Source organism: Neodiprion pinetum, chromosome 4, assembly GCF_021155775.2.
Source record: "Neodiprion pinetum isolate iyNeoPine1 chromosome 4, iyNeoPine1.2, whole genome shotgun sequence".
In the NCBI taxonomy this organism is placed as follows: domain Eukaryota; kingdom Metazoa; phylum Arthropoda; class Insecta; order Hymenoptera; family Diprionidae; genus Neodiprion; species Neodiprion pinetum.
The window spans coordinates 16,042,289-16,066,455 of NC_060235.2; the positions used below are offsets into that span (position 1 = coordinate 16,042,289).

The window sequence follows — 24,167 nt, forward strand, 5'->3', positions numbered from 1 at the left end:
GCAGCGAGCGTGTCAGACGTCTACTACTAGCGCCAAGTAGAGGAACTAAAAAACGGGAACAAGACGCGTACAATTTTTTAGTATACGAGCAGTGATGAGTGTCAGGGGGCTGGTCCCAACTAACCAGGCCTGCAGTCCATGACTGACCTCAGTATGAGAATATGATGAGAATCTTGCGATAAACTTAGAGTTACCAAATAACGCTTAGTTGGTACTCCAACCTAAGTTGTGTATCAAGTGCAAGTCCAGACTTTCCGGACTTTTAACAAACTTACCTGAAAGTTGCAAGATTCTCATGCACAATCTTGGTATTGCCACGATTATAATTCAACCTATTCAAAAGTATCATTAGCATGAATATTAGCCAACAGAAAACCTCGAAAGGAGGTTTTCTGAGAGACTATGACTGCGCCGCATTACAGGCAATCCCACCCACGCGGCGTAGTTCTGTCGGTAAGGACACCATAAATATAATCAACTCTTGTAACCGAAAATATTGTACTTACATTCCAACACCTATATACATGTATATAACCATGGACATAGTTTCTTTATATTATAATACCTAAATACTAATAACCAAATATTATTTATCTAAGAATAGAACGTTTTCGTCTCTTGAGCACCCGATGTAAGAATGTATGTAGCTGAATGTTTACATATTGGAATCTTACGCTTCCGCTGGGAAGCCACGCAAGATGGCCAAAGTCGTCTAATAAATGATATGCGGATGTGAATATCACTAATTACGAGAAGTTCGTTGTTGGGAGGTATAAATTCGAAAAACTGGTGATTTAGAAAAATTAACGACGGAGCCAGGAATCGAACCTGGCGTCTAGAGATGCTTGACCGGAGCCTTACTCCACTAGACCACCTTAATTTTTCGAAATGACCAGTTTTTCGACATTTATTAGACGACTTTAGCCGTCTTGCGTGGCTTCCCATCGGAAGCGTAAGATTCCAACATGTAAACATTCAGCTACATACATTCATACATCGGGTGCTCAAGAGACGAAAACGTTCTATTCACACATATCAAGCACAAGAAGACAAATTTGAACTCACTGGTGAAGAGAGAAATTAACGACAACAGAGTCAGGGCGGCTAGTGGTCTAGTGGAGTAAGGCTCCGGTCAAGCATCTCTAGACGCCAGGTTCGATTCCTGGCTCCGTCGTTAATTTTTAGAAATCACCAGTTTTTATTATTTATCTATACAATATTAATACTTTAAAACGCCTGTAATAAGAAATATTGTTCCTCTGTACTCACGTAGTATTCACTCGCATTTTAAATCAGAATATTCTTATCCAAATAATAATATTCAAATATCTAATATTATATATATTAATAATATTAAACATTGTCAATTTGCATTATTATTCTCATCATACTACCCAAGTATCTGAAGAATATCGTCAGATCTATTTCAATATGATATAGATAACCTAAATATTATTAAACCGAGTAAAATGTATTCATTTTAATATATTTGTAATCTCTTTGCGACGGAAAATCTAGTTCAAGCCATGCTGTACCACGGTCAGTACAACCGTTGACTGAAGGTACAACGTTCTGTCGCGAAGGCTGCATTCTCAGGAATGGTGGACAGCAACAGTCAACGTTCCGAAGCCTCAATGGATATATTTGATCGTATATGAAAATTCTTATAAGTCGATGTTATTTTATTATCAAATATTAAAATATTTAGAATTAATGTCTAGGGTGCAGCAAACCCATTAAGACATTACATGTAGAATAATTGTACTCAACACGCCCTTGCACAGCTGTGCAGCCTTTCGTACAATTATCCAAATGATCTAAGTACCATATTATACACTTACATATATATCAAATAATTTGATTATAAGAATATTTCATTTATCGGAATAATTCTGAAATATATCTCGAGTCACAAGCGAATATCAAATATTAAAAAACCTAGCAAGGCAGCTCTATAAGCAAGCTAGAAGCTAGGCGAGGTATGCGAAGCAGACCTTATTAGGTCACGACGGAGGTACGAAATTAGGTCAACCTGGTGTGAACCAATCATAATTAATCTACCTCCAAAAGATTGCTGGTGACTCGATGTAATAAATCTATCAACCAAAATTGTACAGCTATTAGGAGCATAGGATGAGATTAAACTCGAAGCGCCAGTTCAATATTAAAATCCGATTAGTAAGGGATCACTAAGGACAAACGTAGGGCCAGTGTAATACAGAAATTCAGTAATAAGAGGTTGCTCTGTCCGAAAGTAGATGCGCTTATATTCCATCCTAGGCACACTCCGCAAAGTACAATTTTATTGTTTGACTTTGAATACTATTATATTTCAACTTGTAATACTACTTACATTAATATTATTTCAATCATGGATAAACTACGAGCAGCGAAGTTGAAGTTCAATCATTAAAAAACAACCTCTTATAATTTCAAAACCTTATACCCGTATTCATAGTCCTTCCTTGAGGGACAAGGATTCCTTGTTCCTCATTTCACGTTTCATAGACCTCCCTCGACAGAATAAGGAGCCTTATTGGCCTCCTTCTTTCAAGGCAGGTCTCGAGCTTCCTTGAGGAAACCTTCGGCACTGCGATTGGCTGTTTCGTTTCATGTAGTCAACGCTTGCGCTTGCGCTTGGCGTCTATGGACTTATGACCCGTATGACGCGATCACAGCCAGTCTACAGGTTAATTTTTTTGAGGTTATACACTCTCATCAACCGACGCAACTTGACAATGAGAGCCAAGCACTGATATATATATACACTGGATTGGATTACGCGTGGTGCCGTCACGCCAATTGAACGGTAGCCATTTTGTACAGATTCTTGTCACTTCAGATATATATATATATATACGTGATATATGTATGTGTATATAATCGATTGCGATGGAAAATTACAGTAACAATTATTGAGGTAACAATGAGTACCTGCGTTTTTTGCAAAACAAAGCAATCAAAATATAGTGGGCGATCATTTCACAAGTGAGTATACAACGCTGAAGCGTTCTGCAAATGATAACTTGCAGAGGTTATGTCAGCATACGAAGTATTTACTAATTATATTTAACGAGTATTATAACGTACGAATCGTGTCAGTAAAAATTCACAATATTTGAATTATGAACCGATCTTATTATAATTGAAATTGAAAACTCGGGTATTATTGACTCAGGGATTAAATTATAATTCGATATGTAGATTTCCCGTGAAAGATGTGTTGCGCCTTCAGCAGTGGTTAAAAGAAATGAAGAGGAAGGACTGGAAGCCAAACCGAAATAGCACATTGTGTTCGGCTCATTTTACAAATGACTGCTTTGATAGGACAGGATTCCTAATTACATTGAAAAAGAACAGTGTACCAACTATATTTGACAACCCAAAATCAGAGTGTTCATCTTGTCACCGATTAAGGGAATATGGACGTGGCTATTCATTCTTCAAGTAAGTACCGTTACTCAATGCAACATAACGTGTGAATTAATAAATTTAAACTTTGCTTGTTATGTAGGTTCCCATTGGATGAACCTGATATTATGAAGCAGTGGATCGCAAATATAAACATTGGTCCGTGGTCTCCATCAAGTGATAGCTTTCTGTGTTCCGACCACTTTGAACTCTCTTGCTTTCAGAAGAAAAGTAAAAATTATATAACTTTACGAAAAGGCAGTATCCCAACGTTATTTGGTAAGATCTGAAACTATTAATCCCTTTTAGGTCAGAGAAAACTCAGTGTGCATAAAGACACGTTGATGTGATGCACTATTGCGTCAATGCCGTCGAAGCGGTTAATTACCTACAGATTATAAAGTGCTCTGTTACAGAAAAATCGTGTGTGACACATTTCTGTGTATTTCCATTGTCGTTATTTATTAGTAACTTATCTGTAGGTGAAAACTTGCAGCAGACCGAATTTCAGGATGAATCCGATCGGCCCACCACAGTGAATGTAACCAAATTACATGAGCACCTACACATTTGTACCTGATTTGCATGCTCAGATATGTACATCTTTTTTATTTTCTTTTGATTGTGCTTGTAACTTTTTCTTCATGTGAATGGATTGTGGATTGATACTACTAATTATATTGTTGTGGTTTATCGCACGCAACTCTATAAAAATTCCTTAACGTTTGCAAGGAATGTTTTGTTCTCCATATTTTTGAATAAAGTTTTTACTCACCCAATTCGATATAATTTAATTCAAAACTTTTTTTACATGTCCTAAGCTCCACTTTAATGATCAATGGATGGTAAATGGATTCCCTAACGGTTGAATTAGTGTTATACAAATTTTTGAATAATCCGTATGAAATTCAGCCCACCATAGGATAAAGGATAATGGACGGAAACTTCTTAGAATTGAGGACTTCTTTTGAACATAAAGAAAAATCACGCTTAAATACAAGTTTTTCGTCATATTATTTAATGATCTTTTACATCATATAATTGTAAATAATAATATACCTTCGAAAAAATGATTTGTTCTTCATTTAATGTATCAAACATTATTTTACTCGTCAAAAACTCTTTTGTGTGACGAATATATCGTTAGATCTAAATAGCATATATTACGCAGTTCAAATCTAGCGCGCATTTTGTGACAACTTTCTGTACAAGATGGCGGAAATTAAATTGTTCAATTGGACGCACGAGCTTACACGTAGAGTATACGGTAATATCCAATCCAGTGTATACCTATATATATCAGTGGAGCCAAGCGGTTTAAGTTAGATTTAAATATAGCCGAGTGGCGCTTCGATCAGCAGTTTTACCACCATAAGCAATCACATATCCCTAAATATGTCTTCCTTCTGGAAGGGAGAGCCAGGTTGTGACTATGAAACGAGGACGCCTCTGAGGCCCGTATTCATAGTCAGTTCTTAAATTTAAGCACGGTCTTAAGTCCTCGTGTACCATGACTTGAGATAGGACTTCAGGGTCTGAAGACCGTGCTTAAATTTAAGAACTGACTATAAATACGGGCCTGAGATTCAAGGAAGCCTTCATCAAGGCGTCTTTTATCCTTGATATAAGGAGGGACTATGAATACGGGTATATTATAGTTAGGCAACTTAATTTAGAGTCTAACTTCTGAATTGTCCAAAATTGTCTGTTAGGAACGTCGCAGCCTAGGCTCGATGATACAACAATCATGCCCAATTCTGTCGCAAAGCGCTGCTGATCAAAGTCATGTATGTATATACTATCGGATGCTAAAGGGAATGTTACCCTGGGTAGCATGGTGCTTTCGGAACTGAATCAATTCAAAGCTTATGAATTACAAATAAAACTTTGAAACGTAGATCTAATGGAAAAGATTAAAACAAATAAAATTAAACTGTTAAATAAAGTTTAAAATGCTCAAAAAGAAAGGAACACAGAGTACATTGGCGCTCTCCCTACGGGTCTTAAGCCACGGAGGATGGAGAAGAGACACTGAGAAGAGAAAGGGTTTGATCATCCTTCATGGGTTTGATCGAAGAGGGGTTTGATTGTCGGGCGGTGATTGGTAGGTAATGGTGGCGTTATGATTGATAAATAGGAGGGGCGCATTCGTTTACACTGCGTTTCTCATCTGCGAGTAACGTGACATAAATTACCGATCGGATATCTGCGTGAACAGTTGCTCAAATCACGTCTCTTCACTACCCATTAGTTTAATTCTGTGAGATATGTGGTAAAGTAATGAATTTTCAATTTCTTAAATTGGCATGACCCATCGGAGCCTTCATTAATCTCTCCGGCCTCACGCAACTTACTGTTATGTTTGTTCACGTTCGTTTACGCAATACTGCGAGCAGAGTATCCAAAGCAGGGACCCCCGAGGTAGCTGCGTGAATAGGGTACATCCTTGCTTAAACGAACGGCCGATTGCGCTGCTATCGCTTTCACACGCGGAGTGAACGAATAACATCTGCCGCAGTCACTCAGTAAACGAATGCACCCTATTTTGCACGATTCGTCGTTATGAATTCCATAGTTCGCGTTGGCGGAGCTTTAAAGCAAAGTTTTCGATGTAATCAATATCTACAAATGCAACGCGTAAGTCATTGAAAATTACGGGCCAGAGACGTACACACGTATAGTTTGAGAAACCGTAAGATACCGAAAACCCTAATATAACCTTCAAGTAAAGCCTGTCGTCTGCTACAGATATTTTGCGAATATGCGCCGAACGTGGAATCGTTTATCAAATGGCATTGCGAATGGGGAAATACTCACATGTATTTAAGGATTGAACACTCAAATACTTTATCTGCCTCTTCTTACTAATTCTCATCCACCTATCTTTTGTATCGTTTTATTATGTGTACAAACAAGCGCTGACGATACTCTGTTTTTAGGTCACCTTCTCGTCCTCTATAAAAGAAAAGGAACAGCCTAAAATACCAAAGAATGCGTTGCAAAGTTTATTCTCTGCCAACGAGCAGGCAGAAAATGGTAAAATATATGATAAAAAGCCTTTCAAAATGCGAATTGAAGCTGGAAAACATTATCACTGGTGCTTATGCGGCAGGAGTAAATCGCAACCATTGTGTGACGGCACACACAGAGATGTTTTTATAAAAGTTAAGCAGAGACCAATTAGATTCATGGTTGACGAAACAAAAGATTATTGGTTATGCAATTGCAAACAAACATCGAATAGACCTTTTTGCGATGGATCGCACAAGAGACAAGAAATTCAAGATGCAGTTAGGTCTTAGTAGATACCTGCAAACTGTTTCTTGCTTACTTTATCGGTCGTACATGAATTACAAATAATCGTTACACTGTAGTTGAATATCTTGCACTTAAGGGTAAATGCGAATGAGTAATATGCCTTACTATGAAATACATTCTGATCCTGTATCCAGGCTAGCAATAAACCATCCTATAAGTATTCAAAATGGTATTTGATTTTCTATTCACTATTTTTAATTTATTGCTACAGTTTCCTGCGATTCACATTAATAAAGATGATTGATTCAAAAATTAAGATTTTGCAACAAATTAATAATTCTATTATTTTTTTTTTTATCATTTATTTTATTTATGAACTTAGATTTTTAATATAATTAATTTGCAATTCTGAATATGGTGCGAATTAAAAATGCTGAATATTATATTTGTTTATACTAGTTGCATGTAAGATTAATATATGCAGCCATGTGCAAATCAAAGTCTCCTAATGTTTCATGCTTATCAGAAATAATCATCAAGATATATCACACATTCAGGGCATGTATAATTATAGGCTCACTCGATTGAGAAGTTGAGGATCAACAACAACTAGGTACAATCAGTGAATGAGCATTATAATCAATCTTGAATCTTAACAAAGTATTTTCTGCAAAGTTACATAGTTTCACATTTTTACACAGCTTCAATGGCGAAATATTCACATAGCAAGTACCAGTAAATTGTAAAAATAATTAGTAGTCAGGCTGATATTGATTATGAAATAAATCACAATTTAGTTCCAACATTTTCTCTTGTTTCTCGCGCAAGTGATTCGGCTACAATTTTTTAAACAGAGACACTAATTGAAATCAAGTTATGTCGGAATTAATGAAGAGTGTGTCAGAATACCGTATTATTTAGGCACGCGGCAAATAGGTATTTTCGTACCTAGGGCACAAAGTTCTACACCCTAGTGCGATCTGTCACACGTCGGTGTAAAGTATTACGCCCGTGGTGCAAACAATATTTTTTGCCCTACGTAGGCGTAAACCGGATTTATCGGGCGTAAAATCTCACTTTACGCCAACTAGGACGAAAAGTGTTTTCCAACTCACGGTTAATTGTACGAGCAATTGAACTGAGGCTAGATGTATGTTAGTAATAAAATAATGAGTCATGATATAATGCTACCTTGTAACAAATTGCAAGACTACATATTCATGACGCATTGGAAAAATGTTTATCTATGAAAGGAGTATCTGGGTAATGGAATTCATTCACAGGTAATCATGTCTCCTGCAATTGCATCTTTAGATGGTTTTGAATTATTGCATTACGATACTTATTACACATACATGCCAAGTAATTTATTACTTTTACATAGCGTTTCTGGAAAGCAATAAACTATGACGCACTCCCTCTGTCCCTCACTCCATCTCCCTCTCTCCCTTTCTCTCTCTCTCTCTCTCTCTCTCTACAACAAATATGTATATATATGTATCTCTATAATGACACGAGTTAAAAGAAACTTCACAGATTAATCAACTTTATGTATTATGAGATACGTAGTGTGTTATAATATTTGTGTTATTTTACAAATCACAAAAAAATGTTACATTGCTGACTGGATTAATTTATGGCAGTGAAGCTTGAAAAAACATTCAGACATACTTTGTATAAGCACAATGGGTATATCAAAAGTAATGTCGCAGTATTGATCTACCTGTACTCTACAATTAGTAACAACACTTTCCCATAGAAAAAGGTTACATCAATGTTGCCTAACGTAGATAGGTCAGTTGCTGAGTGCAAGTTTAAAGCTGGTTAAAGCATAGAAGTGACCGTTTTTGGAAATTACTTGCTTCTTTGAATTGCAATAAGGATATTAGATTAGAATGATTCAATTCACCTCAAATTACAAACTGACTGCTCTGCATAGGAAAAAGCTTAAAAACATTATTCAAACAGTCATGAATGTTTTTTTGTTTTTCATTTGGGCTCTATTGTTACATAAACGAACCATCCTACAGATTATTGAAAAAGCTGGATAAATTCTTAGATCACACATCAATTAATTTGTCTGTTGTGTAATAAAGTATGTTTTAAAAGTTTCGATATGAAATAAACTCAGCACAGATCTCAGAAAAAGAAGAGTATTGCAAACTAAATTGGTCTCTCAAATCATAAGCAATATTGAAATTTAGCCAGGATTCTTTGAATATACTTGACGATATTTTATTTGCATCAATATATTTAAAATAAGAAGCCATGTAGCTAGAGAAGACTATAGAGAAAATATTCCACATGGCCTAAAGAATTAACTGATGAAAACTTTTAACACAAACTCTATATTACATCAAAGCTCGCAAGTATTATAACATTCACACGCACATATTTGTATACATACATAAATATATATATATATATAGTTTAATAATTTTTTTTTCAACAACTTTGTCGAAACTCATATCAGTATTGTAGTATAGAAATCGTGAAATTAGTTGAAACAAATTATTTTTATATTTAATAGTAAACGTACATCGTGCTTCCGCGCATGCTCAACAAAATCAAAGTGAATTTTTGTCAAGCAAAAAATGTGCTCAAATAACATTATTATATATTTTGGTCTATCAACATTTGCGCTTTCTTACACCACCTCATGGACAGTATGATTAAAGTATGATAGACCATGTTTCGTGGTCAGGTACGGGAAAGAAACTTTGATCATGCAGTAAAATCGAATCATTTACGAGTTTGCATGATGCAGTGTTTGGACAATGAATAATAAGATTGAAAGGATCCGATGAAAGAAAGTTTGGGATATTATAATAACGTATAAAACAATTTATCTACAATGTTGTACATCACCTATTCAAAAACGTGTATACATATCATTTGATGGCTCAATTCAGATTTGAAATGGCTGAATTTACGTTCTGCAGCTGTATAAATAACAATGAGAGAACTGTAACGATTTGAATTGAATACAAACTGAAATAGAACGGTGGTGCGACAGACAAATATGACGTGACTTATTCACGAGGCTCTTTTTGTATTCGAAAAAGTATTGATTATGTAAAGAGTGAAAAAAAGTAGCTGGATATTGTAAAGATTTAACATTGGCTACTGTAAATTTTTACTTCAACTACGAGGCTTCGAACATTATGAAATCACTGTATCACATATAAACAACCCCATCACAAAGAATTGAATTTGCAAAACAAAGTGATTGACAATACAATTAAATGAATTGTAAAGTTTAATTCAACTTTTTTACACGTGTATAATTATTTCAAATTTCTGTTTTAATCAATCAATGTTAAAATCTCTCGAACAAAGGAAATAAAAAATAATCACTTCCGAATGTTGTTTTTTCTCAAATTATATGTATCCTGAATTTGATCAAGTATCTGAGCTTATTCTATCGCTTTACTCATGAATTCGATGAATCGTTTCCCGTACTGTTCCGGATCGCAAGTTGATATACCGTCGACATTTGCACCGTACTTCACGGTTTTAGCTGCCTTTGCGGCTTGTTTACGCACGCCATAATGTGTGAGTACATCTATGATGGCCAAAAAATAAATTTCCTTCGACGGGGCACCTGAAAAGAATGTAACAAAGTGAACGCTTCTCACCCAACATCTGTCCTTCTCTTTCTTTTTCGCATTTCACTATACATATTGTGAACAACAGGATTCTGTATCATTTTTTTAATACAACCCTTTCCCCAATTTATGTCCCAATAGCCTATTAATAATATTTGCTGAAATGTTAGTCGGATCAGTTATTATTCGAAATCTCACCATCTGAACTTGGGATTGCGTATATATCTAACTCAGGTATGATAGCGCCTTCATACTGTAGACTGGAATCTCGCATTAAAGCGGTATGCGGGGATTCTGGGGGAGTTGACATCCCTGCAACCGCAAAGCCGCCCAACTGCCGGCTACCAAAAAAAAAAAAAAAAACGCATTACAATATTGTCGTGAAACAAGATTCTTAACTGTATATGTATGAAATCAAAGACTAGATTCTATGGTGAATATGCGTTTGAGAATAGGTGCCAATTCGAAAATAAATTGCATGAAATTCATAGGCATTATATCACTCTTTCAACGATCATTTATGAAAGAATAAAGTCCGAAGATAACTTTAACTATTACCATTCTCCCATAGGGCCACGAGTATCTTGGCCGCTACCGGATTCACTATCGTCTTCTTCTTCGCGATTGTCTTCATCAGCTTCTCTCTCGGCACGTTCTCTGTTTTCTTGTTCTGCTCGTGCACAGTCGTGAACACCAAGCAACAGCGAGTAATCCATCAGATTTAAGTGTGTCAAAAACTGTATGCAAATGGAATAACGTTTATGGAACGCTTTGGACTTTTATTATTGAAAGATACTGTAAGCAAATTTAATCATTAATTATCAACATCGAACTACTAACGCCGACATCAGCTGTTAACGTATCTATGAGCTTTCTCTTTGCCTCTTCCCCTATGTAAATTTTCATTCCTTCTTTGACAAAATCGTTGTCTTTGTATGTCGGTAAATCTTTTTCCTTTTCTTTGTCAGAGGCTTCTCTGTCCACTGTCGATCCTTTCAAATCAAATTTCCGGTGCGTGGGAAGATGATTTGAGAAAGCATTTCTAATGGCGACAAAGTAATGCTCATCTCCGTCAACCGTTAAGCGATACATGCCCACATACTGTGGCAGCAACGTTTTTCCATGCCTTTCAACGATATACTGGAAAATTATAATTAAGTTAACAGGCATTTTCAATTCTGTTGTCAAATGGTGAAAGAGTTGGAAATTGACTCACCGGATGGTATTGCTTCAAAAATAAATGCATTCTTTCTACCTCTTCACTCGTCAAAGTCTTGATGATGAATAACTTGTCGTACGATTGGTAAAACTTGGCGCCACTCTTACCTGATGAGTCATAGATAACTGGTTGAGATCTAGAATGCAAGATAAATTTTACGCAGTTGTTTCATGCTTTCAACATCATCTTTAATATAAACAGGTTCAAAGTGCATCAAGCCAAATTAACATAATATAATTATGACAATGATCTGAGGGGATCAATGGTATATACTTGGCTGAATAAAATTCAACTTCAATGCATGCACAACTGACATAATTTAGCTATTATTTATTTTACTACTATAATGTTATTGCCATCATTCCTTGGTTAATTAATAAAGGATTACCTCTGTAATAAAAAAAATAAATAAAAAATTACCGTTGCCAAAATTATCAAAGATTACAAAACAACTGTATAGAGAGTACAAGAAAGATGAAAAGTTTTGTAGATTCTCAAATAATTCAGTAAACATCAAGGAAAGATGAACTCAATTACAAGAGTATCAGCATCTAAAAATAGCAATTGATTCTGAATTCTGCCTACTATCCAAGACATCTGTTCAAAACTGGAATATTCAAATGCTGTATAAAAAGTGATTGGCTGCCGAAATAGATTATTGTAACTTATGGGGTTACATCCGGTCCCAACTTTTCAATAATCGTTTTTTTTTACATGTTACTATAGCTACATCTTTTAAGCATATTTGAGTCCAAAACCAATGTCGAATTTCCGAAAACTGAGAAAGTTATGAGCACTTAAGTGAAACAATGCACAATCGCTCTCTATAGAGGACGCCGTTGTGCGTCTGAATACAACCAAGTCAAGGCTAGAAAGATTAGCCTGTCAGAAAGCTGCACTTGCGGCGGATGGCCTCCTATATGCCCCAGAAATCGTGTATTATGGGTCAGACTAATCCATTTCATCTCATACAAAATCAGCATCAGAACCGCAGTCAAACGCCTTTATCTCGAAATTAAATTTTCCGCCATGGTGGAGCTTCTAACTCAAACATCATTCAATGGATTAACATCAATTTTTGCATACATATTCTTTTTACGATTTTGCATGCACTCATGATTGGATTTTTTGATATTTTTATCGTTTTATAATGACACCTAAAATACGAATCCATTTTCAATCAAAAAAGCAATAATTTTATTGAAATTGTTACATCTTTTGCTTTTTTGAGAATTTTCATAATCCCGATCGTAAATGTGTAACCATTGTTATTTATATTAAAACACATTTGAAATTTTTTATTTCAGATATGGCCCTTCGTAGTTACAACCTCCACCACTTATTGTTAGTCCTGCGAGAACTACAGAAGTTGGGCACAATTTTTGTAGCTCTTGAACGCCTTTGTTTCTCGATCAAAAAAATTACCTATAGGTGCTGACTAATTATACGTAATCATCATCCGAAGATTAAATAAATCTACTCCCTACTTGGCTCGTGAAAAAATCTCAAAGATGTATCTGCTTTGTGAGCGTATGACCGAATGTAACCCCTTGTAGACTAATTTCCTTTATCCGAATCTGAAAGGAATTAGAAGGATGAGTAAACACTGTAATTCTTGCATGCCAACGATCACAGTTGTAAGTGCTGTGTCAAATATTATAGCAGAATAACACTGATCAAAATTATAAACAATTTGTTTATGATAGTATTGAATGAATAAATAAATCAATGGAAAATTATGAATGGTACCAATATTGTTAGTTGTACAGCCATTACAAATAATATTTGTAGATATCTATGTACTCTACTTTTGTTAGTAACTCAATGTGAAACGACGACATTTTCGTTGCACGAACACGACCAAAATAACTTGATGATTTGAGGTCATGTGTAATTCATTACTATTTCAATAATTTATTTTATAATTTCATAATTACAACCAATTTATAAATGTGAATCACATCTGTCAAGTAAGTATACGCATACAGACACCTTTTAAATTCTCATCTCTGCTGATTAGACTTCCAACTATGCCAGGCTTTGCGACAATCGGTTAGTTCTCTTACAAAAATGATGAGTTGTGTTAGTTGGTGCTCGACTTGGGCGTGCGTGGCAAAAGATGAGAAAGGAAATTGAAAAGGATAACGAAATAATGAAAAAATAATCAAACTAAGAAGTTGTCTCTTCACGTTAGCCACAAACGACACGCACAGAAAAACTCATGTAAAAACCTAGCTGACCTCAAACGTTTTGGTTTAAGACTGTAGGCACGCTGCGGCTTAGAAAGAACTGGAATATGTGAAACTGCAGAAGGAGGAGGGGATAAAATAATCGAGGGAACTGTCGCCGATCGCTGCACCAATTGCCGAGTCCTTCCAACGGCAGTTGCCGAGTCTGGCCGCCGTTTAGCTCGCGAAGGATTAAACGTCCGACATCTATTAGCAAAAGTCATTTAAACTCAACAATCATAAGTTTTTGTTTGCCAGAATATTTACTGGGCCCTCATAATAGACTCTAATATGTCAAATTAAAGAACGGTGTGGCTAAGGACATCGGTAGACATTGAAATATAACAAAGATATATACAATCTCATGCTCCAAGCTGTAACAGGTAGCTCATCTTTCGTTACAAAGCATAAATCTATAGATCTGTACAATTGCTATCACTTGCTCATGCATCCAAGCCCCTGGATATAAGATTGTATAGAAAAGAAATGTACATGTATATATGTATACATATATTCATTTGCCTTCCCAATATAAGTTTTTCCATGTTATCCCAAGACATCTCACCTTGTCATAGAGTCCTTGTAGTCCAAGTCGTCTATTCCAAACCTTTCTCGCAGATTTCTAAAGACCAGCGGACAGTATTCTTTGATTTTAAAGTGAGACGGCATGTTTTCTCTGGAATAATAATCAATGCAATAATTATCCGAGTATATCAAAGTAAAATTCTTCAGCATTTGCCTTTGATGCGGTCATTAATTGCCGCTTAATTTGTCAAGGTATTTGATTATTTCCAATCTTGGTAGGCCAACTGCTTGCACGACCTCCACAATTAACAACGTTAAAGTACCTACCCTCCTTAAAAATCACAGGCGGCAACTGAGATTTAAATTGAAAATAACTCAAGTACAGACCTTAAACATGCGGCCTTCGGATAAATTGGCACGACGAGCATTACATTGGTATAATTGTTCTCAAAATGTGAGATGGAAGTTTAAAACTGTGCCCATGAACAAAGAGATACAAAGTATGTACCAAATAGAAAACCTAGAAACAGGTCTCTTATCTCATGATTTATACACAGGACACTAGAACTTACTTATTGAAAAGATGATTGTCAACTTTCAATTTGCTGTAGGCCCTAAAATCATCGGGAAGCAGCATAACTGGTATGTTGATATGGCTCAACTCATTTATCTGTTGGATAAGAAAATAAATAAATATTAACATACCACCTTTTTGATTATCTACTAAAAAAAATCAAAGTAATACATTAAAATGTCGTTAGTGAACAGGCTATTCTCTGACGTCGAGAATTTCATTTTCATATTCTAACAGGATTGCTCAGTTCATGAAATCTGATTTCTGAATATTGCCACAGCAGCTATTCCTTTTCGTTTTAGCCATTTAAAGCTGATCATACGCATGAGATAAGCAGCGCCAAGTTAAAATTCAATAAAGAAGCGTTTGCTATCTCCTAGGTAGATTGTGATGATGACATCCCTTTATCTAGCACATAAGAAAAAATGCAATATCTATCAACCAATGAATCTGTTGGATAGCAGGACTGATATTTTTGACATACTACTTTAGACAATGCAAAGCTCTGTTAAATAGGAATGCATGTCGCGTGACATTATGTAGCGAACTTTAAAATTTTTTATTCGCTCAGTTTCATTAGAGTATATGACTACTTGTTGTTTTATCGACTTACAAGTAAAAACACTTTTTTTTATAATTATATAAAGCCATTGAAAATTGCAGACAGGTATTATATCACGTGTACAGCTGTCGGGCAACAAATCTTTATATTTCATACGCGGCACAGTTGCATAATGCATCCGTCTCTGTTGTACGTACATTAAAGATATGATGATAAGCAATATGTATATACTTGTATGTGCAAAGAAGTACTGTCATTTATGAAGTAGTCGTCAAACGATGCATATCATTTAAATAATTAACCAGAGGCTTAGCCTAGCCAGGGGTATGAGTTTGCGGTATCATTCATTCGTGCAACTCAAATACAGTACATGGCATTAATAAGAATTTGCAGAGACGAGAAAAGAACGGGAAAGGCATTAACGTATAAAGTATAGATAAGAAATTCATTGCCATGGGCCAATTTTGTGTATGATAGAATAATAAAATGATTGGTCGACACGCGTCGGGTTTGGCTATGCACGGCAACTTTTTTGTCAACAGCTTCACGCGGTATCGAGCTTATAAAGATTCATGGGAAAGTAAAGTAGGTATGTGCGACCTATCATCTGAACTACGTGTTGTGGAGAATGAAGAAGTAATCGTGATACATTACCGTGTGATTGACACCCCACATAAGCACGCTAAGCAGCGGTTCATTCGCCCAAAATAATTTCACCTTTTGATGCTTAACACGAAAGTGTTTCTTTTTGAGCTTGCTTAGCCCGCTAGAAACTTGCGGTACACTCGACATTTTTCTTTTTTTTTGCTCGTCAATTTTGTTTTGTCTCCCAATGTGTTACGAGTCTTGTCCAGGCGTCAGTCGTCAGTCAATAAACTTTTTCAACGGTGAATACAGATTTATTTGTCATTGAACGCTAACATATTAACTCGAAGCTTCCTTTCGAGACGACGCAAATAAAACTCTGAATTAGACTATGTACTGCGAATTGACAGAACGCAATTAATCTCAATAAACCTCGCTGCGGAAGAGTTCGTGTGCGACTGAGCTCTATAAAAATGGCAGAAATCGGCCTTGCCCATGTTCCCCCTATCGGATAGTTTGAGAAATTAAAAATCGAGATGCAGCTCAAATGCTCTCATTGGCTGCTTGGTACGTAGGGACGGGGGCAGGGGGGTGGTGGCTACTTGGCGGGGGGGGGGGGGGACTTCTGCTGTAGGCTGTAAAACCAACTGCTGTAGAAAGTAGGTTCATTTCTACTTCGAACAGCAATTCTCGTATATGACAAAGTACTGAAGAAAACACCGAATCATTGACCAATCTGAGCATTTTTGCTACTGCTACATCCAGCTGTTTGCTGCATGTAAAAAAGCAGCCTTATACGCAACAGTACTGTAGTGATGGATTTTCGTTCGAAAGAGATAGCTCGGAGGTGAAGGGCTGTATCTTTCTACTAGTTATGCGTATGCGTGAGACAGTTTAAGCAAAAATGTGATGTCACTGATTTACAAAATAAAACGAAAGATTGTGCCGGTGCGAAAGAGACAGCACTTCACCTCCGAGCTATCTCTCTCGGCTGAAATCCAACCCGTAGAGCCATGTAGTGATGTTGTTTAGTCCAGTGGTATCATGGTATGAAACAGTGGAATCGTCGGCATCTATAGGGCCAACGAACTGAAGATATACCTATAATTCAGTCAAGGTCTTTAGTCAACGCTATCGGCTATGCCGTGTCATCACGAACTTTATGAAAAATAATGACATTCACTGACGGTGCAAGGTCACACGTGCCAACATACGACTTTATACCTTTACGTCCAAAATTATTTTTTTATAACATAAATAATGTTTAAATTCCTCCGGAAGTCGGCGAATCTTTACGTTTCAAATGTTTTAGAAGCATTTGCGGTGAAAAAATGACGGATGTAACCTCATACCGTTAAGTTGGATATAATTTTTTGGAAAAGTATAAAATTTTATAAATTCTTCCCGAAATCGATAAATCATTATGTTTCGGAAGGTTTTCGTCGTTGACGAAAAATAGACTAAAATAGCGGATGCAACCTTATACCATTTACAAATGTGATAAACACAAATATTGACGGTGCCGAAGGAGCGTATCCACCAAACATAAGGCCTTTTACCTACATTGATTTTTTCGGCCTATTCTAGTGTAAATAGGCGTTCTGAGAGCCTTTGTAGCGGATATCGCGAAAAAAATTTATACGCCTTTTCACCACCAAATTCGTCTTTTTGGCGCATACGGACACACCATTAGACATGCGATATAATTTAATTTGAATGGGAATCCATCCAAATTTCAGCTTATTTGGAGATGACAGAAATGTTGCTTTGTGAATGAGACTTAAAAGCGTTGCTGTACTAAAACTTCTCTACTGCATTTCAGAAATCGGCGAAGTACGGCGAATTTTTTTCTGAGATAACCAAATACCATAAACTAACTCTAACACAGATGGGGAAACTAATAAGGAAGTTGTGTCACGCTTTTTGGCACGCATGACGTTTATGACTGAATTAACCATAGGCATTTATCGGCCGACGATATACACATACGTTAATCAGCTGTGCCGGCACTACGGCTTGCGTACTGACCTGCTACTGTTGTAGGTAGCGCTAGGCTGCTACCTGGTTGCTACTCAAAGACTCCTTTCTGCTTGTGACAGCGAAATCTGTGTAAGCATCTGGCGCTTTGAAAGTGGTTACCCAATGATTAAATATTATTATTTATTTGAAATTTGATTCTGTGATAATTATGTATCGTTAAAAATGAACAGTCTTGGTTTGAGTTTGATTTTAAAAATGGGGTGCATTTGCGCCAAGGAAACATTCACTGTTAATGGGAGGAAATACACTGTGCGTGAACATCTTGGAGAAGGGTATATTTGCATACATATTATTACTACTACAACCTTAAGGATTGTGATTATTGCTGCATGATATAATCGTCGTCGTTTTCTAGAGGATTCAGTACCGTCTCTTTGGTCGAGGATTCTCTTACGCATAAAAAATATGCCGTCAAGAAGATTGTCTGCCACGGACCGGAGGACCAAAGATTGGCCTTGAAAGAAATAGAATACCATACAATTATAAAACACCCAAATGTCATAGAATGCATTGATTCAACACACAAAGGCACTGCTGATCCAGTAGTTAATGCTACTAGTGAAGTGCTGCTCATTTTACCCTATTATCATGTAAGTTGGACGTTTCATCTTCTTTCGAAGAGGTACTTCGAAATCAAAGCTAACGTCGAATGTAACTTAGAAAGGCACTTTGGCCAACGAATTGGAGCGGCGAGGAAAATCATCCGACTACATGAATCCTAACGAAATTCTTGAGATATTTTTACAAATATGTGACGGAGTCAAGGCGTTCCATGAAGCTAAGCCCGAGCCTTTAGCGCACAGGGATTTGAAAACTGCAAACATTGTTCTTGGCGAAGGGCTTACCCCAGTGATTATGGATTTGGGTAAACTTTCTCTTGCATCATAATAGATAATACAGATATAATTTTACCGGATTGTTATGGTTGTAGCCATGTTTTTCAATAATAATTTTATAGGATCAGTAGCACAAGCCCGGATCAAAGTATGCGGAGCACATACGGCGCAAACATTACAGGACGTTGCCGCTGAAAGGTGCTCGATGCCTTATAGAGCACCAGAATTATTTAATGTAGACAGTTACTGTATGATTGATGAGAGGACGGATATTTGGGTACGTTACTATTATATAATGTTATATTCAAGAAAACATGTACTATCCAAATTCACTTGGCTTATTACGAATATTAGAGTAAATAATTCAAGTTGAGACGTTCATTTTTGTTATAGTCGCTTGGCTGTATTTTGTATGCACTTTGTTATTTCAAATCACCATTTGATACCGTGTATGAGCGAGGGGACAGTGTAGCGTTGGCTGTGATGAGCGCTAATATTTCATTCCCTGAAAGTGCCCCATACAATGAGGTAACTGATTAACCGACTGAAATAATATTTTAACAAAAGTACTGTTAACTTCGTAGTGTGTTTTTGTAATGGCTCGTTTATGGTCCTTGTTACAGGATATTCAGCAATTAATTCTTTCGATGTTGAAAGCTAATCCAATGGAAAGACCTTACATCTATAGCGTTATTGAACACGCACACGACGTTTTGGCAAAACTAGAGGGCAGGGTCTAATCCTTATTGAAGACTATGCCAACTAATTTTTCTGTAAATGATTGCAATGACGATGGATTACTTGGATATTTTCCTAAAAAGAATAACGAAAATTAAAATTTTCAAATTCGGTAAAGACTAAACGAACATCCAGGATATCTTATTCCAACAACGTTGGACAGTAACCAAGAATTGATCAAACTGACGATTCAGTTACGGATATTCATTCAGTACGGTCCAATTCATGCCTGAGATGAATGAATGTACTATAAATATCATTAAGAATGTTATTCCTGTTCATGATCACAGAGCGATGAAACTGTTGGAGAGTTAAATCAATTATTGAACGGAAAATATTTTATTATAATATTTAAAATATCACAAAATCGAAAAAATAAGATTGGTTATGTAGTACACACATTCCATGCTGTAAGATTCATTGAGCGATATATATTATGTAATATAATATAGTTGATAAACATATTTTAATATATAATTCCGAGAAAAAAAAAATATCATTCTTTGAAGCAATTTACGATTAGCGTCCTTTCGCCAGTTTAATTTATAACGGATGAAAGATCATCAGACATTTTAGAAACTGTTCGTGTAAGTTCAGTTATCGTGGAAGCTTAAAACATATACTATAGGAGGTAGCCACGCATGTACAATAAGTGTGGCGGAGGGGTAAGGGAGACAGATGCCATTATAACCTGTTTCTCTCGCTCTGTACCTGATTCGTCGATACGTTTCCTCTCAGCCATTCGAATGCAAAGTGAGAGAGACGGAGTATTCCTAGTATACAATATCTCCTCTCATCACTTCGGTTTCAATTTTCGCTAGGTTGACGCAGCCCCCTGACACACGCTGCTAAAAGTGGTTCGCAAAATGTCCCTCGATTCTGCCGCCAATTTCCACTACTAGTAGCGCTAGTAGTTACCTGACGAGCTTGCGCGCGGTCAGCAAGGGCAGCGAGCCACTGATATATATATATACACTGGATTGGATTAGGCGTGGTGCCGTCACGCCAATTGAACGGTAGCCATTTTGTACAGATTCTTGTCACTTCAGATATATATATATATACGTGATATATGTATGTGTATATAATCGATTGCGATGGAAAATTACAGTAACAATTATTGAGGTAACAATGAGTACCTGCGTTTTTTGCAAAACAAAGCAATCAAAATATAGTGGGCGATCATTTCACAAGTGAGTATACAACGCTGAAGCGTTCTGCAAATGATAACTTGCAGAGGTTATGTCAGCATACGAAGTATTTACTAATTATATTTAACGAGTATTATAACGTACGAATCGTGTCAGTAAAAATTCACAATATTTGAATTATGAACCGATCTTATTATAATTGAAATTGAAAACTCGGGTATTATTGACTCAGGGATTAAATTATAATTCGATATGTAGATTTCCCGTGAAAGATGTGTTGCGCCTTCAGCAGTGGTTAAAAGAAATGAAGAGGAAGGACTGGAAGCCAAACCGAAATAGCACATTGTGTTCGGCTCATTTTACAAATGACTGCTTTGATAGGACAGGATTCCTAATTACATTGAAAAAGAACAGTGTACCAACTATATTTGACAACCCAAAATCAGAGTGTTCATCTTGTCACCGATTAAGGGAATATGGACGTGGCTATTCATTCTTCAAGTAAGTACCGTTACTCAATGCAACATAACGTGTGAATTAATAAATTTAAACTTTGCTTGTTATGTAGGTTCCCATTGGATGAACCTGATATTATGAAGCAGTGGATCGCAAATATAAACATTGGTCCGTGGTCTCCATCAAGTGATAGCTTTCTGTGTTCCGACCACTTTGAACTCTCTTGCTTTCAGAAGAAAAGTAAAAATTATATAACTTTACGAAAAGGCAGTATCCCAACGTTATTTGGTAAGATCTGAAACTATTAATCCCTTTTAGGTCAGAGAAAACTCAGTGTGCATAAAGACACGTTGATGTGATGCACTATTGCGTCAATGCCGTCGAAGCGGTTAATTACCTACAGATTATAAAGTGCTCTGTTACAGAAAAATCGTGTGTGACACATTTCTGTGTATTTCCATTGTCGTTATTTATTAGTAACTTATCTGTAGGTGAAAACTTGCAGCAGACCGAATTTCAGGATGAATCCGATCGGCCCACCACAGTGAATGTAACCAAATTACATGAGCACCTACACATTTGTACCTGATTTGCATGCTCAGATATGTACATCTTTTTTATTTTCTTTTGATTGTGCTTGTAACTTTTTCTTCATGTGAATGGATTGTGGATTGATACTACTAATTATATTGTTGTGGTTTATCGCACGCAACTCTATAAAAATTCCTTAACGTTTGCAAGGAATGTTTTGTTCTCCATATTTTTGAATAAAGTTTTTACTCACCCAATTCGATATAATTTAATTCAAAACTTTTTTTACATGTCTTAAGCTCCACTTTAATGATCAATGGATGGTAAATGGATTCCCTAACGGTTGAATTAGTGTTATACAAATTTTTGAATAATCCGTATGGAATTCAGCCCACCATAGGATAAAGGATAATGGACGAAAACTTCTCAGAATTGAGGACTTCTTTTGAACATAAAGAAAAATCACGCTTAAATACAAGTTTTTCGTCATATTATTTAATGATCTTTTACACCATATAATTTTAAATAATAATATACTTTCGAAAAAATGATTTGTTCTTCATTTAATGTATCAAACATTATTTTACTCGTCAAAAACTTTTTTGTGTGACGAATATATCGTTAGATCTAAATAGCATATATTACGCAGTTCAAATCTAGCGCGCATTTTGTGTCAACTTTCTGTACAAGATGGCGGAAATTCAATTGCTTAATTGGACGCACGAGCTTACACGTAGAGTATACGGTAATATCCAATCTAGTGTATATATATATCAGTGCAGCGAGCGTGTCAGAAGTCAACTAGCGCCGGGTAGAGGAACTAAAAAACTGGGACAAAACGCGTACAATTTTTTAGTATACGAGCAGTGGTGAGTGTCAGGGGGCTGGGTTGACGGCATGGGTGGCAGCTACCTACAGTAATATCTGAGGATGAAAGTCTCCAAACGCTGCGTAATAGTTAGACAGAGTTCGATAAGTCAAGCATTTTCGATCTTAAGAAGTCTACTATCTTGTTGGGCAGGTAGTCAATGACGGTGTCATGGAGACTAGAGGTAAGGATCCGAACGCAATGCTAGCAAAATGACTGTGAAAGTGATGAACGATCCGCAGGATGTACCTGCCTGGCAGCGCTACCACTGCGGGCTCCGTCAGCGCGGTGATCATGAAGCCTAGAGTAAAGGAGCCCGAACGCCTATAGGAAAAGTATTGTTACAAAGGGTGAAATCACCCGTTTTGCTCACTTTTAATGATCTAGTAGTCATCATAGATAAAAGACGTTTATAAACCTCTTATGTCTTTAAAAAGAATAAGGTTGCTGCGTCAACCAACATTATTGTAAAAACAGTCTTGTTTCAGATTTAAAACCAGAAACACGTACCCTGCAATTAAAGCTTTTTCACGACATGTATTTACGCCTTTGATTTTGGCTTGATAATCAAACTCACGAAACCATATTTATTTCCGTAACGTCCAAGAACGTTACAGTATTATAAACGTAGACCCTGAAAGTGGTGAAAATTTGGGTTCGAAATGCAGCCACGGGAAACGCTAGTGCTGCGAAGATAGGAGATGGGTTGCGTATATACGACCGTGATTTACACGTCATTCTTGGCTTTTCGTCTTTGCACGTATAAACGAGTTTTGCAAAGATTTTCTTATTGTGATAAAAATCAGCGTCTTAAGGTGTAGTGAGTGATTGCCCCACATTATGTCTAAGCAGGTGAGAAAATGGTATTTTTTTAAATACATATGCTATTTTCAATACTTTATTAAATTGTAATTTACGGATTGAATAAAACGAGCATGAAAGTGAGGTTAAAATTCATATATTGTCATGTGTAATCACAAATTTTATTTTGACATTATTTCTGGTAGCAGAGTGCACAATGGGGAAATATTGTTCTTACCCAGGCTGCTGAACTGGGAGAGATGCCAGCAGAGTAAACTGCAAGCGCTTAGGACGATGGCAGCACAATCATAGCGTAAGAAGACGCATCGCGAGTATTCTCGTACAGATGGCCTCGCTGCACAAGACAAAACTTCCACCAGGCAGAACGAACGCTCAGTATTACGAGGAGCTCGAGGCCGAACAAAAGCTGCTCAATAAGATGGGCGAGTTTCTTGTCGATCACCGGTGGTCGAAGGGATGTTTTCGAGAGCAGCACGTCGCAGGTGTTCAAGAGCTCGACCGATCGGAATGTCGTCTCGAGCGGTATACCGAGTGTGTGGAAATCGACTGATCATCTGTGCATCCTGTGATGCAACCAATTTGTCCAGATGAATCTTTGCGCGCTTTTTGACTGTGTGGATATGAAAACTCGTCCGCCTAATATAACTTACGACTCGGAATGGAAAATTCGTGCCCATGATTGTTATTTCCGAAGCGTAAGTTGATCGTTGAGAATTTTTAGAGATTCTTTACAAGCTTGTACAATCGTAACGTGA

At 36.6% G+C, this 24,167-nt stretch overlaps 5 protein-coding genes across 9 annotated transcripts; 4 read left to right on the forward strand and 1 right to left on the reverse strand.

Moving 5' to 3' along the window:
• The first annotated feature begins 2,816 nt into the window (after nt 1-2,816).
• On the forward strand, nt 2,817-4,164 carry LOC124216830 (uncharacterized). 3 transcript variants are annotated; one of them, XM_046621845.2, is made up of 4 exons: nt 2,817-2,988; nt 3,205-3,447; nt 3,515-3,690; nt 3,894-4,162. In XM_046621845.2, exons 1-4 carry the CDS (start codon nt 2,927-2,929, stop codon nt 3,989-3,991), a joined length of 579 nt encoding a protein of 192 aa, XP_046477801.1. In that variant the 5' UTR covers nt 2,817-2,926; the 3' UTR covers nt 3,992-4,162. The 3 variants fall into 3 exon arrangements, 1 of the variants encoding a protein (XP_046477801.1); XR_011176947.1 differs by lacking the exon at nt 2,817-2,988 and adding an exon at nt 2,993-3,052 and having other exon boundaries at nt 3,515-4,163; XR_011176948.1 differs by lacking the exon at nt 2,817-2,988 and adding an exon at nt 2,999-3,097 and having other exon boundaries at nt 3,515-4,164.
• Nucleotides 4,165-5,736: 1,572 nt separating this feature from the next.
• Nucleotides 5,737-9,718, forward strand: LOC124216712 (CDGSH iron-sulfur domain-containing protein 3, mitochondrial). Of its 2 annotated transcripts, none has more exons than XM_046621584.2 (2): nt 5,737-6,048; nt 6,351-9,718. In XM_046621584.2, the coding sequence occupies exons 1-2, from the start codon at nt 5,974-5,976 to the stop codon at nt 6,711-6,713; spliced, it is 438 nt and encodes a 145-aa protein (XP_046477540.1). In that variant the 5' UTR covers nt 5,737-5,973; the 3' UTR covers nt 6,714-9,718. The 2 variants fall into 2 exon arrangements, with proteins under 2 accessions (XP_046477540.1, XP_046477541.1); XM_046621585.2 differs by lacking the exon at nt 5,737-6,048 and adding an exon at nt 6,068-6,230.
• Nucleotides 6,674-16,436, reverse strand: PIP4K (phosphatidylinositol 5-phosphate 4-kinase). 2 transcript variants are annotated; one of them, XM_046621564.2, is made up of 9 exons: nt 16,040-16,436; nt 14,822-14,919; nt 14,290-14,400; nt 13,737-13,931; nt 11,494-11,632; nt 11,118-11,417; nt 10,836-11,014; nt 10,476-10,618; nt 6,674-10,273 (listed from the first exon to the last, which is right to left on the reverse strand). In XM_046621564.2, the coding sequence occupies exons 1-9, from the start codon at nt 16,175-16,177 to the stop codon at nt 10,086-10,088; spliced, it is 1,491 nt and encodes a 496-aa protein (XP_046477520.1). In that variant the 5' UTR covers nt 16,178-16,436; the 3' UTR covers nt 6,674-10,085. The 2 variants fall into 2 exon arrangements, with proteins under 2 accessions (XP_046477520.1, XP_046477521.1); XM_046621565.2 differs by lacking the exon at nt 13,737-13,931 and having other exon boundaries at nt 16,040-16,435.
• A 1,384-nt stretch (nt 16,437-17,820) lies between these two features.
• LOC124216709 (serine/threonine-protein kinase 16) lies at nt 17,821-23,130 on the forward strand. The gene is made up of 10 exons (XM_046621569.2): nt 17,821-18,282; nt 18,366-18,600; nt 18,671-18,875; nt 18,969-19,123; nt 19,240-19,374; nt 19,470-20,520; nt 22,500-22,591; nt 22,744-22,774; nt 22,833-22,925; nt 23,079-23,130. Exons 1-6 carry the CDS (start codon nt 18,173-18,175, stop codon nt 19,584-19,586), a joined length of 957 nt encoding a protein of 318 aa, XP_046477525.1. The 5' UTR covers nt 17,821-18,172; the 3' UTR covers nt 19,587-20,520; nt 22,500-22,591; nt 22,744-22,774; nt 22,833-22,925; nt 23,079-23,130.
• LOC124216711 (uncharacterized) lies at nt 20,557-21,958 on the forward strand. The gene is made up of 4 exons (XM_046621583.2): nt 20,557-20,777; nt 20,994-21,236; nt 21,304-21,479; nt 21,683-21,958. Exons 1-4 carry the CDS (start codon nt 20,716-20,718, stop codon nt 21,778-21,780), a joined length of 579 nt encoding a protein of 192 aa, XP_046477539.1. The 5' UTR covers nt 20,557-20,715; the 3' UTR covers nt 21,781-21,958.
• Nucleotides 23,131-24,167: the final 1,037 nt, after the last annotated feature.

Excerpts from the sequence above, each read along its gene's own strand:
- LOC124216830 (XM_046621845.2), top strand. The coding sequence starts at position 2,927 with ATGAGTACCTGCGTTTTTTGCAAAACAAAGCAATCAAAATATAGTGGG. Across the intron at positions 3,448-3,514 it reads CGTGGCTATTCATTCTTCAA|GTTCCCATTGGATGAACCTG; the intron begins GTAAGTACCGTT and ends CTTGTTATGTAG. Across the intron at positions 3,691-3,893 it reads CAGTATCCCAACGTTATTTG|GTGAAAACTTGCAGCAGACC; the intron begins GTAAGATCTGAA and ends ACTTATCTGTAG.
- LOC124216712 (XM_046621584.2), top strand. The coding sequence starts at position 5,974 with ATGAATTCCATAGTTCGCGTTGGCGGAGCTTTAAAGCAAAGTTTTCGA. Across the intron at positions 6,049-6,350 it reads AATATCTACAAATGCAACGC|GTCACCTTCTCGTCCTCTAT; the intron begins GTAAGTCATTGA and ends CTCTGTTTTTAG.
- PIP4K (XM_046621564.2), bottom strand. The coding sequence starts at position 16,177 with ATGTCGAGTGTACCGCAAGTTTCTAGCGGGCTAAGCAAGCTCAAAAAG. Across the intron at positions 11,418-11,493 it reads TTTTGAAGCAATACCATCCG|TATATCGTTGAAAGGCATGG; the intron begins GTGAGTCAATTT and ends ATAATTTTCCAG. Across the intron at positions 10,274-10,475 it reads CGCAATCCCAAGTTCAGATG|GTGCCCCGTCGAAGGAAATT; the intron begins GTGAGATTTCGA and ends CATTCTTTTCAG.
- LOC124216709 (XM_046621569.2), top strand. The coding sequence starts at position 18,173 with ATGAACAGTCTTGGTTTGAGTTTGATTTTAAAAATGGGGTGCATTTGC. Across the intron at positions 18,601-18,670 it reads TCATTTTACCCTATTATCAT|AAAGGCACTTTGGCCAACGA; the intron begins GTAAGTTGGACG and ends AATGTAACTTAG. Across the intron at positions 19,124-19,239 it reads ATGAGAGGACGGATATTTGG|TCGCTTGGCTGTATTTTGTA; the intron begins GTACGTTACTAT and ends TTTTTGTTATAG.
- LOC124216711 (XM_046621583.2), top strand. The coding sequence starts at position 20,716 with ATGAGTACCTGCGTTTTTTGCAAAACAAAGCAATCAAAATATAGTGGG. Across the intron at positions 20,778-20,993 it reads AGTGGGCGATCATTTCACAA|ATTTCCCGTGAAAGATGTGT; the intron begins GTGAGTATACAA and ends TTCGATATGTAG. Across the intron at positions 21,480-21,682 it reads CAGTATCCCAACGTTATTTG|GTGAAAACTTGCAGCAGACC; the intron begins GTAAGATCTGAA and ends ACTTATCTGTAG.